The sequence below is a fragment of the Python bivittatus genome, unplaced genomic scaffold (genome assembly GCF_059951505.1).
Source record: "Python bivittatus isolate LINGU-HERP-01145 unplaced genomic scaffold, Pbiv_v1 ctg000140_np1212, whole genome shotgun sequence".
Taxonomy (NCBI): Eukaryota; Metazoa; Chordata; class Lepidosauria; order Squamata; family Pythonidae; genus Python; species Python bivittatus.
This window is the reverse complement of record NW_028277043.1, coordinates 489,403-503,974: the sequence shown is the minus strand read 5'-3', so window position 1 is coordinate 503,974 and position 14,572 is coordinate 489,403. Positions and strand designations below refer to the sequence as shown.

General features: G+C 41.1%; 1 protein-coding gene across 15 annotated transcripts in view; it reads left to right on the top strand.

Moving 5' to 3' along the window:
- AGBL1 (AGBL carboxypeptidase 1) overlaps window positions 1-14,572 on the top strand; it is a 484,353-nt gene that overhangs the window by 20,111 nt on the left and 449,670 nt on the right. For 14 of the 15 annotated variants that reach the window (XR_015795343.1, XR_015795337.1, XR_015795339.1 and 11 more), the window contains exons 2-5: window positions 2,878-2,941; window positions 4,121-4,267; window positions 6,099-6,230; window positions 10,607-10,700. Coding sequence is in view for 6 of the 15 variants with exons in the window: in XM_088136392.1 (XP_087992518.1) it covers window positions 2,878-2,941; window positions 4,121-4,267; window positions 6,099-6,230; window positions 10,607-10,700 (437 nt within the window). In the remaining 9 variants the exon portion in view is untranslated. Of the gene's footprint in view, window positions 1-1,669; window positions 1,748-2,877; window positions 2,942-4,120; window positions 4,268-6,098; window positions 6,231-10,606; window positions 10,701-14,572 lie in introns of all 15 variants that reach the window. The other variant, XM_088136389.1, reaches the window with a different exon arrangement.

Here is a 14,572-nt window from a genome sequence, read left to right as displayed (position 1 = left end):
TGTAACAATAATTTCCTATCCTTGATGCTGACTCCACAGTTCTGCCTAATATTTGCTGTTTGACTCTTTTGTGACTTTATATCTGGTGCTAATAAAGCTGTCTTGACATCTGGGTTGTTCCAGTCTGCTACACACATTTGAATCTAGCAGAAACAAGCTGCAGGGTCAGCCATATTAGAACAGTGACATTGGCAAAGGGAATTATGTAGAAGGGGTGAAGGAAGGTATAATCTCAAAAGCAAGTTTAGAATTCATGTATTCTAGGATTTGGCCCTCCCAACAACTCCACCTCTTGTTGGGAGGCTGAAATTATGTGTTGCCTTTTAAACAATCAAATATCTTGTCCCCCCTCTTCCCTTTTCCATAAACTTGGTCTGGTTCAAGTATTGAATTTCTGACATTGTTCTGAAACCTGCAGTGGTTAAATTAACAGGAATGTCAAGCTGGGCATGAGGAGCAGGAACTGGGGATGATGAAGGGGTCAGAAACAAAGTCTTAAGAGGAGATATTGATTTAGCCTTACATAGGATGACTGAAGGGAGATATGACAGTACTTTTCAAGTATCTGAGAGGGCGTCACCTAGAAAGCTATAAGCATGCAGGGCTTCAGTTAGAGGAATGCGGATCCTGGTTGAATTTTGAGGAAAACTTCCCAATAATGAAAAAGCTATTTGACAGTGGAACTATTATCCAGAGATGTAGTGAGCTGACCTCCATTGGGTGTTCTTAAGGAAATGCTGGATAGCCATCAGTTAGGAATGTTTTGATTTGGATTTCTCTACTCCACAGTGGGTTGGACCAAAGGGCCATTAGTTCCAGGTTTCTTTGATACTAGGAGTCAACTTCAAAGGATAAATTAGGAAGCTGAGCTACAGGATTAGTTTGGCTTTGGATTTGGCTGTGGGTAAGGTATGAACCCATCCACTGTTGTTTGTAACCCATGGTTTATGGCTTAGTATGAACCAATCCACAATAGATGTTTCAATAAGCCATGCTTAAATGAAACCAACCTTTGTAAAATACAACAGAAATAGAAAGATTTTTTGAGGCTGAACAGCCTTAGAGAGTTGACAGGCTGACTGAGTTTTCGGTTCTTTAAATTGGTCTATGAGAAGGAGATTTCTCTGAGACTACATCTAGAACAGCCATCACAGCCTTGGTGTACTCCAGATGTGTAGGCTTCAACTCTAGAATTCTCAGCAATGGCCATTCTGGCTGGGAAACTCTGAAGGTTGAAATTCACAGATCTGGAAGTTGAGCAGGTTAGGAAAGCTGATCTGAAAGGTTCTGAGGTGGCTTGGGACTTCATGAGCAGAACCCCAAAATGGGATTACATTTTGGGAAGATCAGGGAGATGTTCATGATTGACCTGAGTTGGAGTGTCCTTTCTTCCAGGACTCAGGTTGATTGGAAAGAGGCCTTTGGTGATGAATTGCCCAAAGCTCCATTGAAGATGGCAATTAAAGGACAGATCAGTTCATATGTCCAGGAGTACTAGCATAATGTAATCTTTTTCTCTCTGGGTAGATAAATGTCATGGTTAGGTGTCAGCAATCAAATCTTAATTGATTTATAGTCCCCTTACGGAGTTGTTTATGTTGTGTCAATCAGTTTCCCTGTTGCCAAGTTGTTAACACAAACCGTGGTGACATAAGGTTATTTTTTTCAGAGCTGCTGATTAGTTTATCAGGACTCAAGCATGTTACCCAAGGGAAACGGAGAGATACGCTTTCCAAACTGGCCTTATGTAAGCTCTGTTAAACTTTTCACCTAGCATTTAACACCAGCCTAGGGAGAGCTAATCTGGAAGTGTCTGGATGACATGGAAAGCAGCACTCTTGTTTATTATAAATATATGCTTAATCCATGATCTTTCTTGGGGAACATCAAAGTTAATTCTCAACCTCTACTGCTTTTCTTTCCCATTCTCTGATTCACACATTGTGCTAAGCTATGATTTTTATAATCATGTTTTATTGAACAAACCAAAATTGGCTAGGTTTATACTACATGCTAGGCTGTAAGCCATGGCAGAAAATAAAGTCAGTTTCAAGTCAAGTTTGACTTCATTCATGCAGTTTTCTTGACATGATCCCAGAGTGATTTGCTGTGGACAGTGTTGTCTACATCTCTGGACTTCCCAGATGATCCCCATCCAAATACTTACAGGTCCAACACTGTTTAGCTTTCTGGATTGCTTGCTGAGTGATACAAAACATAGCTGGTTTCATATGACAAGATAAATCAAATCCAGACAAATCACATTGTGAGTTAGCATGATGCGTGCGTTAGCCAATTATTTTTTAAAATTCTCTTATAGCTATTATTAATTCTCCAGTGCCAGGGCATTTGTGTTATCATAACTGTATCATGTATAGTCATTATTTTACCTATGCTTAATCTTTTATGCAATTATTTGCATTTTTCCCCTGCTTATCTTATTGTTTATGCCCCTTGTACCGCATCTGTCTATACCTATGAACTTAAAATAACTCTTCATTTCATCAACAAGTAGATTCTGTTTCTTGAAAGCTGATGCTATAATAGAGACATTTGTCTTAAATTCATCTTAAAAGTGCCTCTGATGGTGTTTTGTTTTTGTATATTTGATCTCTTGCTGAACTTCCCGCTTCAGAGCAACAATAGCTCAAAGGATTCATAATTGCAGTGTGATCACATGTTTGAACAATGCAGCTTATGTAGCATGTGTTTATGCAGACACAGACAATTGGTCTGTTCTCTGTGGAGCTCTTGTCAAGCCCATTTCACCCCTAGAGTGCCTAAAACACTTTAATGAGTGAGATTCCTTTTTATAAAAGAATACAATATATTGTAAAAGCAAAATAATGTTTATGAAGGGTTTTGTTTATATTGCAGAGTTCTCATGACAAAGATGTGATTCTGAATACCCTGAGTATTCTCACAAATCTTCTTTCAATTGGTAAGTGAAAAATGAACATTCTGTTGTAGGGTTTAAGATGGACAATCTTGTATTGGAAAGGTTCCAATGGACTAATCTCCAGTAATACAACTGGCTAATATCAGTCTCTAGATTAATAGTTTTCTACCGCCACATTTTATACTGTAATATGGAATGCTTTATTTACATTAAATTGGTTCAGTATCCTAATGAACACCTTTTCCCACTCATCCCGTATATGGATTAAGATCTTCAGAAGAAGATCCTAGGATTTTATTTTTAGTATCATATTCAATGACCACCAAGAAAGCTTATCCTCTGTGGATTTTGTCTATTCCACAAATTAAAATGGATGCAGGGTGACATCTGAACTAGATGGTTGCTTTGCAACAAGAAAAGCAGCCACTGGAAAGGAATTGTCGAGGGTGGCTAATTCAGTTTAGAGTGTGAAGGAAAATTGTGCAAAGTGAGTTCTTTACCCAGCTACTTTTTACACCCTGATCACAGCCCCCCGTGCTGCGTGTATTGGAAAACATCCTTCCCCTAAACTGGCAGAATACTCAGCTGGATTGCCTTATTTGGCTTTTAGAATGATCTAAGATTCTAAGCCTGTTTGGTGTAGTGATTAAGGTACCAGGCTAGAAAATGGGAGACTGTGAGTTCTAGTCCTGCCTTAGGCACCATGCCAGTTGGGTGACCTTGGGCCAGTCCCTCCCTCTCAGCCCTCGGAAGGAGGCCATGGCAAATCAGTTCCAAAATCTTGCCAAGAAAACTGCAGAGATTTGTCCAGGCAGTTGCCAGGAGTCAAAAACTGACTTGAAGGCACCACCACCATCACCACTACCACCAACAAAAAGCTTCTGAGCGCTGCTGTATCTTCTCCTTTGGAGTATATCAGCTCCAGTATATCATCCCCAACCTGCTATGTCAAAAGTTCTTGGATTTCAGTGTCTAGAATTTCCAGGTAACAAGCCCAGACGTACTGTGGAATTCTGGAAACTGAAGTCAAAGTCATCAGGAGGGCAGTAAGTCAGAGTCAGGTTAGACAATCCCTGCAGTGAACATGGTTCTTACTTGATATGGAGATGGCATATTTGGCTAGATGCAAAAAAATCATTGTGCAAAGTAGACCTGAGCTGCTTAAAATCTACATGTTGGGTATCTGGAATAGTTTTTATAACTGTCCTTTCCTTTCCCCAGGGACAAACAGGAGAGTCCAGTACACTATTAGCAAAGGGGGCAGCGAAGCCCTTTTGCAGGCACTGGTGAATGCTGCACAAACGTCCGTTCCAGACTATGACATCTTGTTACCTCTGTTGCGCTTGCTGGTCAAAATTGGCTGTAAAGGTATTTATTGACAAGAGTTTATATGCTGTTCAATTTCAAATAGTTCAGAATGGCTTTCATCAAGCAACAATATCATTAATCATTATCATCTAAATCATAAGCATCCCCAGCTGTGCCATTCAACAGAGGTAGATCAATCCTTATTGCCCATAAATGCTTTCCTGAAGAGCCATGTCTTCACAGCTCAACAAGGATGAGGTACTCTGGATATAAGGGGGCAAATTGATTCACTGAAGGGGAGTTATCTTTGAGAAGACTTGACTGTGGAGTCTCTTTCATTCCCATGGAGAAGGGACCTTTAACAAGCATTCTTCTACTGGATGGACAGTCTCTGCATGTAACAGGTGGTCTCCAAAATATCCAGCCATGTACAGTAGAGCTTTAAAGCTGCCAACCGATAATTTGAATTGCACCTGGAAGCAGCCTGGCAGCCAATGCAGCTCTTGTACTTGTGGTGTCACAAGGACGAATCGAGATATGCCCATAAATAGCTAGGTCACTGCATGCTATGCCAGCTGAAGTTTCTGTGTGGTCTTCAAGAGTAGCCCCAAGTAGAGTGAGTTGTGATAGACCAACCTTGAGGTTACAAAGGCATGGATGGCTGCGCACAATACCTCCTGATACAAGATTGGCTAGAATTGGTGCATCTGATGTAACTGCACAAAGACCCCTCTGGCCACATCTTCCATCTGCTGTTGAAGTAGTCAAGGAGAACCCCCAGACTGCAAACAGCCAGATATAACTGCTAAGCCTGTTTTTTTATGGATCAGTACTACACTGCTATAATCTGAGCTATGCCTTCACGCCAACATTGTGAAGAGAAGTCAGTTACCCACTATGTGTGACGTTCCCCAGATATAATGGTTAGCCTATTACAGACAAAAATAAGTAGCAAAATTACTTACTCAGGCTTTGAATAGTAATGGTAGGGTTTCATACAGTCGTTATGTAGTTTATTACCTAGAAAGAGGCTCAGCCACTGTGATGTTTTGAATGGAACTGCCAAATGTGTCATGAAAGAAAGCTGGAACCTAATATCAAGGTCAATCAATCTAAATGGATATGCTCCTGTAATTCCCGCTTTGCTACTTAGGATAGTATCAGGGAAACAATGTAATCCAGGAAATGATGAAAGGTAATACCCCAACCCACTGCACTGGGATCTGGATTCAAGTTTTTTTCAATCCCATGTTGACTTTCTGAATCAGATGCATCCATTCATCCTCACAATCTTTAGCAGCCTTTTTCAGCATCTCCCAGAGGTTTTATGAGCACAGAGTATAGAATCTGTTGAGACTTCAGCTCAAACCTGGAAAATCCTGGAGTTACATTCCCACTATTTATTTCTGATTGGGAAAACTGACCTCTGGACCTGGTCCTCAGACTCATCTCTATTCTGAAGTAAGTCCTACTGAGTTCTGTGATGCTTATTCCTAAATAAACATGTATAGGTTGAAATCTCAGCTTGACTTTCAAACTCACTCACATGCTGGGTCCTTTAAAAGATGATGTAGCAAGAAAGTGGCTAATGTCAATGAGTGTAGTAAGGTGGATTTTTAGAAAACGGGAATAAAACTGCATGAGCTCGGATGCACTGGCAGGAAGCATTTTGCCCTGAAATTATAAGCCACACAAATTGGCATCCCTGAAGTCAGCAGGAGAACCAAAGCACACAAAAACTCCAGGTGGAGCTTTAAAAAGATGAATAAGATGTGAAGTTGGAAGATCTCAGTGAAAGAGTTTTTTTCCCCATATCCAAGACAACTGTTCTCCCTATTAACAGTAGAAGGTTTCTTAGTTCATATTTATTTTCCCTTTTTCTTTTTCCTAGATAAGAAGTTTGGACTAAAAGCAAAACGTCTGGAGGCAATTGATGTAACTCTCAGCTTGGCACGAAAAAATCTTAACCATCATGAGCATCTCACCCACTGTCTCTGGGTCCTGCAACTTTATGCTTCCACTGGTAAGTGTGGGATTGCTTCCATTTTGGCCACTCCACTTCAGAGTTTGGTAGAAAGCACATTTTGGTAGTCAGAATTTGATAAGGCAGTTTTCATGGGCTACTAGGATTGTCTGGAATTCTGAGAGCATATTATGAGCACTCAAACAAAACAGTGGCCAAGATGCAAGTTCCAAACTATCCATACACCAAAAGATGGAAGTTGTCCCCAACATTCATTCTAAATTAATAAAAAACTGAATCACATAGGGAACCTTGTGGACACCAGAAGAACCTCTGCAGGCACATTGCTTCCTTCATCTATTTCTCCCCTATTATGTCTTCTGTTGCATTATGTTTCTCTGCAGCCAGTCAGGGCTGGCCTTGACTACCACATTACACATGGTCGGGTTCTGCTGGAGGATCTCTGGGAGTTCCAAGTGTGTCCAGCCTTTTCCAGCTGCTCTCATTTTTTTTCCCTTCACCTTCTCTAACCTCGTTATCGCTTCCCTTATGGAGACTTCTAACTGTATCAGCAGCAGTTTGGCCCAGTTTGACATGCTTAGCATTTTAGATCTTCCCCTTGAAGATTTAGTGCTACTGGCTTCTGGCCCTGTGTGTTCTCTGTGTGGGCATTCAAGACCCCGGGGGTCTTCACACACTCTGGGCCTTCCTGGGCAGGCAGCCAACCTGCCATGGCCCTTGGCCTTCTCTCTGAGATAAGCAGTATTGGAAAGGGTGTGTGTAACAGAGATGACAGTTGAAAGGCATCTTGATTTAGATGTGTTTATTTCCACTGCCTTGCACATTCAAAGTCTTTCCTTATGGCTTGTTTTTTTGTTTTGGGGCTGCTTTCACATGCAACAGGAAGAGAAGGTAGTATTTGGAAATGTAGGGGCAGACTGATGGACTAGTAACTCAAGACAGGCAGTGATGGTTACCACAGATCTCTCCAGTGCTGACTGAAAAAAAAAAAGTGAGGAAGACTGACAAGGAAAGTGTAGTGTGCTGCATAGATAGCGATCCTGTTATTCAGGAAGTGTGGTGAGATCTTATTGTTCTCTCTACCAACATTGAATAGACAGCTGTGGTTGATGCTGTTACTGTCAATGCTTCTGATTGCCCTCCAAGTTTCCCCTGAAAAGCAAGATGAAGCCTGTGCTTGCTTTCGTTTACAGACAGTGAATTAAATGACAGTTACATTAATGTTGGTAAGAATCCAGCAACTTTCAAGGCCCATTCAGAGGGTGTGAGACAAGTGACATGGGCTACACAGCTCTGTCTTTTGGCAAAAAAATAGTTTAGAAGGAGCAACTGAAGAGATGCTGCTCTCACTGTTTCATATGAAATGCAACTTTACAAAGAACTTGCTACCAGAAGTTCAACAGAACTTCATTCATCCCATGGATAGTCTGAATTTCATTCCATTTTAAATTTGTTTATGAAGATTCTCAGTCATCCAGGTGGAATTGTCTGGAGGTTGAGTCATGGCAGCTGGACTTCTTTTCTTTTTGGTAGAGACATTTTGCTACTTGTCCAAGCAGCTTCTTCAGTCTAAAAAAGTTGGTTAGGGGGACCCCATAAAAGTCTTCCAGGGTGGCTGTGTTTCTTAGTAGCATGTCTCACACTGAGACAGAGATTGTACACCCTAAAGATCGAATACCAAAACATAAGAAGAGCAATGTAGTATATGCAATTCAGTGCAGTGAGGAATGCTCGGAGCTCTTGGGAAATCTAACAGCCTTTACACAAGAGGATGGCCCAGCACAGGAGGAGCAACAACACAGAACCAGAATCGGCAGTTTACCTTCATCTAAAAGAAAAAGGACATTCATCTGAGGACAATAATGTTCACATTTTGGACAGAGTAGGTAGGTGGGTTTGAGAGAGGAGTGAAGGAATCCATTTATGCCAAAGTGGAAAATTCTTCCCTCAATAGAGGTGGAGGCCTCAGACACAACTTGTCCCCCATTTTCTAGGCTGTCCTTTCAACAGTCCCCAAGAAAATTAAGAACGGTTCAAAAGTTCACCAGGAAGGCAACAATTAACATCCCCCTGGGGATGAGTAAGGGATTAGGAGTGGACATCTACATCTCAAAGACTCTACTAATCACATTGCCTATTGTCCCTGTCAGTGAGAAACGCAGCCACCATGGAAGACTTTTATGGGGTCCCCCTAACCAACTTTTTTAGATTGAAGAAGCTGCTTGGACAAGTAGCGAAACATCTCTACCAGAAAAAGAAGTCAACTGCCATGACTCCACCTCCAGACAATTCCATTTTAAAGAGAAGGGTGACACAACAAAGAAGGATGGATCTCAGTTGTTTTTAGCATTGGGAAGAGGCATCTGTACTATACTAACAGAAGTATAATTTCCAAATCAAAGGAAGTTATAATTCCACTTTAGTTTGCTCTGGTCAAACCTCACCTGGGCAGCACAATTTAAAAAGGACTCAGATAAACTGAAAAAAGTTCAAAGAAGGGCAACAAAAGTGATCAGGAGGCTAAAACCAAGTCCTAAAGATTTTCTCCATGACCATCTATCCCTAACCTGATCTTTCTAGTCTTCCAACAGTGCACTTGTTGTCACTGTAACTGAATCCTGGATATGCCTGGATTAAGGCATAAACTAAACAAGCTACAGGTTAGGGCCTCATAATCCGTAGGGCCTCACAAAATTTCAGAATATCAGTTTTCTGATTTTTGCAAACAAGTTCATTGTTAGTTGTATTAAGAAAAGTGATCCTGATTACTTATTTTGTCAGCATTTTGTATATATATATTAATGTATCTTAAAATTATTTTAAAAATTAGATTTAAGTATTGTTTCCAGGGTATGCTATATTATAATCTATGAGAGAGATCAAGCCAGCCAAATGATAAATATTTAATCAGTAAATGTATTCATTTGAAAATAATTTGTATTTTTCACTTTAAATATTTTGCTATTAAATAGTTAAAAGGCATATACATGTGGAGACTGAAGGTCCTCTTTTGGTGTGCACCTTAGTGAGACCTTCTGGTGGAACTTTTTAATAAGGGGCTTCCAAGGTTTATACAGCTCACCAAGTCTAAATCCAGCACTGCTGTTGGTTGTCATCTTCTTCTCTTTCCTTCCACCTTTCCTAGCATTAGAGACTTTATATATATATTTAGGGCATATTTCACTTTAAGAAAAGTTGATTGAGGAGGGAATGTTAGCACTCTTTAAATACCTGAAAGGATGTCACCTAGAAAGAGGTGTTCTCCCTTGCTCCAGAGAGCATGACACAGAATAATAGATTTAAGTTAAAGGAGCATTCCTATTGAATGTTAGTAAAAAAAAAACTACCTTGACAGCAAGAGCAATTCGGGGACTTCCAGGGAAAAAATGGCAAACTGCAGATGGCTCCACTAAAAGCAGAACTGACACCTGCAGTAGAATGAAGAGCTGGTGAGTAGACTGGCTCTTTGTAATTCCTCTCCAGAGAAGGAGAGGACTTGAGATCACCCACAAGTGCTCTGTATAGTTGCTCCTTGGGAGGAGACTGCAAGACAGCAGTCTCCAGCAGGTTTAGAGCTCTGGGAGATGACGGAAAAGCCATCTTGCTCAAATTGCGGTCGGTGCCTTTGAAAGGGCACTAAGTTCGCATACTTCCTTTTCTAATCACTTTTGGAAACTGCTTGTTAACTGCTTCTCAGCTATTAGGAACCTTTGGATCAACAGGTTTTACAGCACTGGGTGAGTTTCCTTCAATCCGTAGCGAAAGACGTTTTAAATACAAGTTTAAGGACTTAATTTTTTTTTCTGGAGGGCAAGAGCAGTTCAAGAGTGGAACCAATTATCCAAAGAAGTGGTGGGCTCTCCTTCGTTGGATCTGTTCAAGTGGAAGTTAGACAACTATCTGTCTAGGATGGTTTAATTTAATTCCTGCATTGCTCTTGGGTCTAAATGGCTTCTTTCAGATCTTTGATTCCCTCTGCTAAGCTGGATGTATGGCTCGGTGTTAAAATTTTTGACAGACCATGAGTTAGTTGACACTTTGCTTGTCAGCGTTGCCCACCCCATCCCTCCACTCATAGCCCTAGAGTGACAACTGGCACCATCTATGCTGAGTCCTTGGTTTTGGTGCTGGACAGTGTACCTTCAGAGTTCTGCCAGCTTTGGAAACTAAAATATAGTTTGAAAGCCCATGGTTCAAGAGATGGAGCAGTGGATGTGGTGAAAAGAGATTTTAAGCCAATACAGATGCTTCTTCCATTTGTGGAGATTTCTCAGGACTGGTTAGAGAGAAGATTTTGGAGAGAGTCAAAAAGCAGGCAGGCAATTGCACATCACCTCTTTCTGTTGCACCTCCCAGAAATCATTTCCCAGGTTCCATGTTCTCAGCTTACTTTTCCCCTTTTTCATTCATTGCAGTTTCAGTAGGAACTATGTTGGGCATTAATGGAGCGATGGAATTGCTTTTCCACGTTATCACACCATATACCAAGAAGCATACCATCACAACAAGGTAAGCTGAGAAACTCATAAAATACACCTTTAGACATGTCAGATTGGGAAGAAAGCTACCAGCTGCTGTGTTTGGGGTAGTCTGGATGAATAGAGTATTTTATCTTCTGGCCTCAATCCAAAGGAAGCCAAAGCATGAAACTCTATGTGGATAAAAGAAAAAAGGAAGACTCTCCATGGCTCTTGATGCTCTATGCTTCCTCTTGGATCCTGGCAGCATAATTTAAATACTATCTGGTGGAGTTGATGGGAAGAGAGTTATGTGTCTGTGCTTATGAGCCTCCCAAATCAACTTGCTTAGCCACTGTGGGTCCCACGTTGCTGGACCACGTAGGCTCTTTGGATGTTTGTGCAGGGCAATTCTCATTTTTTATCTTACGTGCCTGGAGATGCTAGGGATTGAATCTGTGATTTTCTGCATGCAAAGCATAAACTCTACCACTTGGCTGCAACCTTTCCCTTGAATGATCTGATATGAAATACTGGAAGGTTAGAGTAATTTGGATGTTAACTGTTGAAATGGACTGATGTTGCCTTGTGAATTTATCCTATGTTTGTTTCTCTTTCTTTGCTGGATGGAAAATAGAAACGAAGGAATTTGCTACTTGTTTTTAACCCATAAATTCAAATCTGTTTCTGCATTCACTTATGATTCTTAAAAAAGTCTCTTTATATAAATATACATTTTAATATTATATGTAAATACTCTAAGTAGCTATTTAAACATTTCTTCTGTATCTCATTTTGGCATAATTGCTAAGAACCAAACCAGAACACTTGTAAAATCAGCATAACTAAATTACAAACTGAATCATAAAAAAGCAACTGTGTTGTGTTTTTTAAGACAGGGAGGGTGACAAACAAATGGGGTTGTTGGAGTTGCTGGAATGCTTACCCAGTGCTGTGTTGGAACAGAAAAAATGATCCCTCCAGCTTTAAGATAGAAAAGGGGTCTATACATAATGTTGATAAACAACAGAATAAATACATTTCCATAATAGTACGTTGGCTATACTTAATATCAAATCATATCAAATCTTTATTACGGTCAAAGACCAGCATATACTTCATATCTGAACTACAAGAGATGTAGTTCAAACCATTTTGCTTTTTCTCTTGAGTAAATCTTTGGGCAACAAAGTGTCTGAAAAGACTCCAGAGCTGAAGAGACTCTTGGTGAGGGGAGAGTTGAGTTGGTGAGAAGAGAAGATAAAAAACTAAGCTGTAGAAACCATTCCAACTGCCCCTTTTCCCCAAGGGGGAAAAGGATGATAGAGAATCTAGTATGGGCATTAGGATCATTCTACTGGAATGATAAGGCTCTGGATTAGGTTGGAAGATGCTGAATGAGAGAGCTTGGGATATTACTATGGGGCCGATACATTTGCTTTGGGAGGAAGAAATCCAACTCAGTTAGCAATCTCTGGTATGGAGGAAGGTGTTGAGGTACCAGATCACAAACTGCTACTCAGGAAGGCTGCCTTTCATCTGCATCTACTTGGAAAGCCTCAAGGGGCAGATAGAAACTGTATTCTTTTACTGTGAACTCAGCGCCTCCTTCCCTTCCCTCTCCTACGGCCAAGACTTAAACCTGCCCTGGCTTTCTTACATGAAGCTAAAATTAGCTATGCAGCTGTCTGCTCCAGTCCTGTCCCTAGCCAGTTCTCAGAGTGAGATTTACAAGACATGCACACATTTTCAACGAGAGGCCCACAGACTTCAGGCTGCTCAAAGTGCCCCTGCTTCTCCCACTTTCATAGTTCTGACAAGGCAGGGAGTAAGTGGAGAGGCGGGGAAAGAGCTGGAGAAGGTACAGAAAGGGCAGGCCAAGGGGATGAACAGTTCCAATGGCTGTGTCTTTCCTAGGTTAGGAAAAGTCAAAGAAGGAGGAATCTTAATTTAGCATGGTTTATAGCTTTCTGTGGAGATGGAATGTCCTGAAATGCTGCATTTGCAATGTTGGTAATGGCAAAGCCATTTTTTGCAGACATCCTGGCTCTTGATGGTCACTAAGCACCCCACTTTGTTTTCTTCAAACTTCTCTATGGCCTTTACAGCCCTCTGCCTCTTATCATACTGAACGATAGTTTATTTTACCAGCAGTTTGTTGGACAAGCCATAGTGTTCTGGTGCACACAATGTATCAAGCTGCACATTACACTTCATAAACCACTAGGCTTTGGTTCGTACATTGCAGCATTTGATTGTTAGATTTATATCCCACCTTTCCTCACGACCTCAAAGTGGGATCCAGGTGTACCTCCCTTCACTGTATTTCCACAACAGCAATCCCAGAAAGTAGACCGAGCCTTTAGTCACCATGTGAGTTTTGATGGACAAGGATAGACTTGAACCTGAGTCTCTCCTGTCCTAGTTCGACACATTAACCTTTGTTCCCATACTAACCCGAAGGCCAAGCAAGCCATACTGTGGTCTAGCAAGACCTGAGAAGTCACCATTGTCACTGAAAACCCCAAACTACCTAAAATGTAGGTTGGTTGATTGGTTGGTTGGTTGGTTGGTTGGTTGGTTGGTTGGTTGGTAGATAGATAGATAGATAGATAGATAGATAGATAGATAGATAGATAGATAGATAGATAGATAGTGTGATGGACTGGAATGGTGGGAGGGGAGTAAAGAATGTGCTCTCATCTCCAGAGGAGCGAGGAAGAGATAAGTGGAGGAGACTGGCACCTCCCTAAGAAATTCCATCGCCTGGGAACTGGTTTGATTCTGGGAAGATTGATGTTGGGCCTAGCCCAAGGAACTCCAGGAGACCATGCAGAATCAATCCAGCAAGGTTTATTAGCTACAACCCCTTAACAAGAATCTTCCCAGAATGAAACCAGTTCCCAGGCGATGGAATTTCTTAGGGAGGTGCCAGTCTCCTCCACTTATCTCTTCCTCGCTCCTCTGGAGATGAGAGCACATTCTTTACTCCCCTCCCACCATTCCAGTCCAGCATAGATAGATAGATAGATAGGTAGATAGATAGATAGATAGATAGATAGATAGATAGATAGATAGATAGATAGATAGTTAGTTAGTTAGTTAGTTAGTTAGTACTTAGATTGCCTATTTTAGACAAGTCTTGTCTTCTTTGTGTTCCCGAAACACTTTTCCATGGTTACTTTTGACAAAGGCATTAGGGATTAATTCATGTGATTAATTCCATTTGAAGCTCACAGAAACAAAACAAAATGGCAAGATATGGTAGGGTGGGAGACAGGCGACCCATAGTCACCACTAAGCTTCACCAAGGCCCTTTTGTGGCTGTTAAACCATGCTGGATCCCAAATAACAGAAGCTTGTCATAAGCTTGCCCGTGATTTTGGTTATTGAAAAAGCTGAAAAGATGCTGTTACTCCCACCAAAAATCAGAAGAGCCTTGGTGAAGAGACAGCTGCAGGAAGCAGTGCATCTGTTGGGCCCACTTAACATTTTTAGCAAATGAACAATTTGTTGGCCCCATTAGCAGATGGTAACGGGAAGCGACAAAGAGCTAAACAAAACTGTAAACAAGACAGTACTGAATTAGATGCATTATGTTGCTTCTGCACCCATGAAAATGTGGAATGCTGCTAATGGCAGGAATAGTGATTGCTCTCATGAACTTTGTCAGGTTGGGGATCCTGACAGCTGTCTGAATAGCCAGTTTTCTCATGCCAGGTCTGTTCCACCATGTAATGAAAGCATGGGTCTTTTGTAAAACACAACATGCCTGGCTTACGGAGTCATAGAATATAACAGTTGAAATGTACCTTGGAGATCATCTACTCCATCAACCCCTTGTCAGTGCAGGAATCCACTGCTGCAGCATCCCCAATAGATGACTATCCACTCTGTTTAAATGCCCCCAAGCAAAGGAGAGTC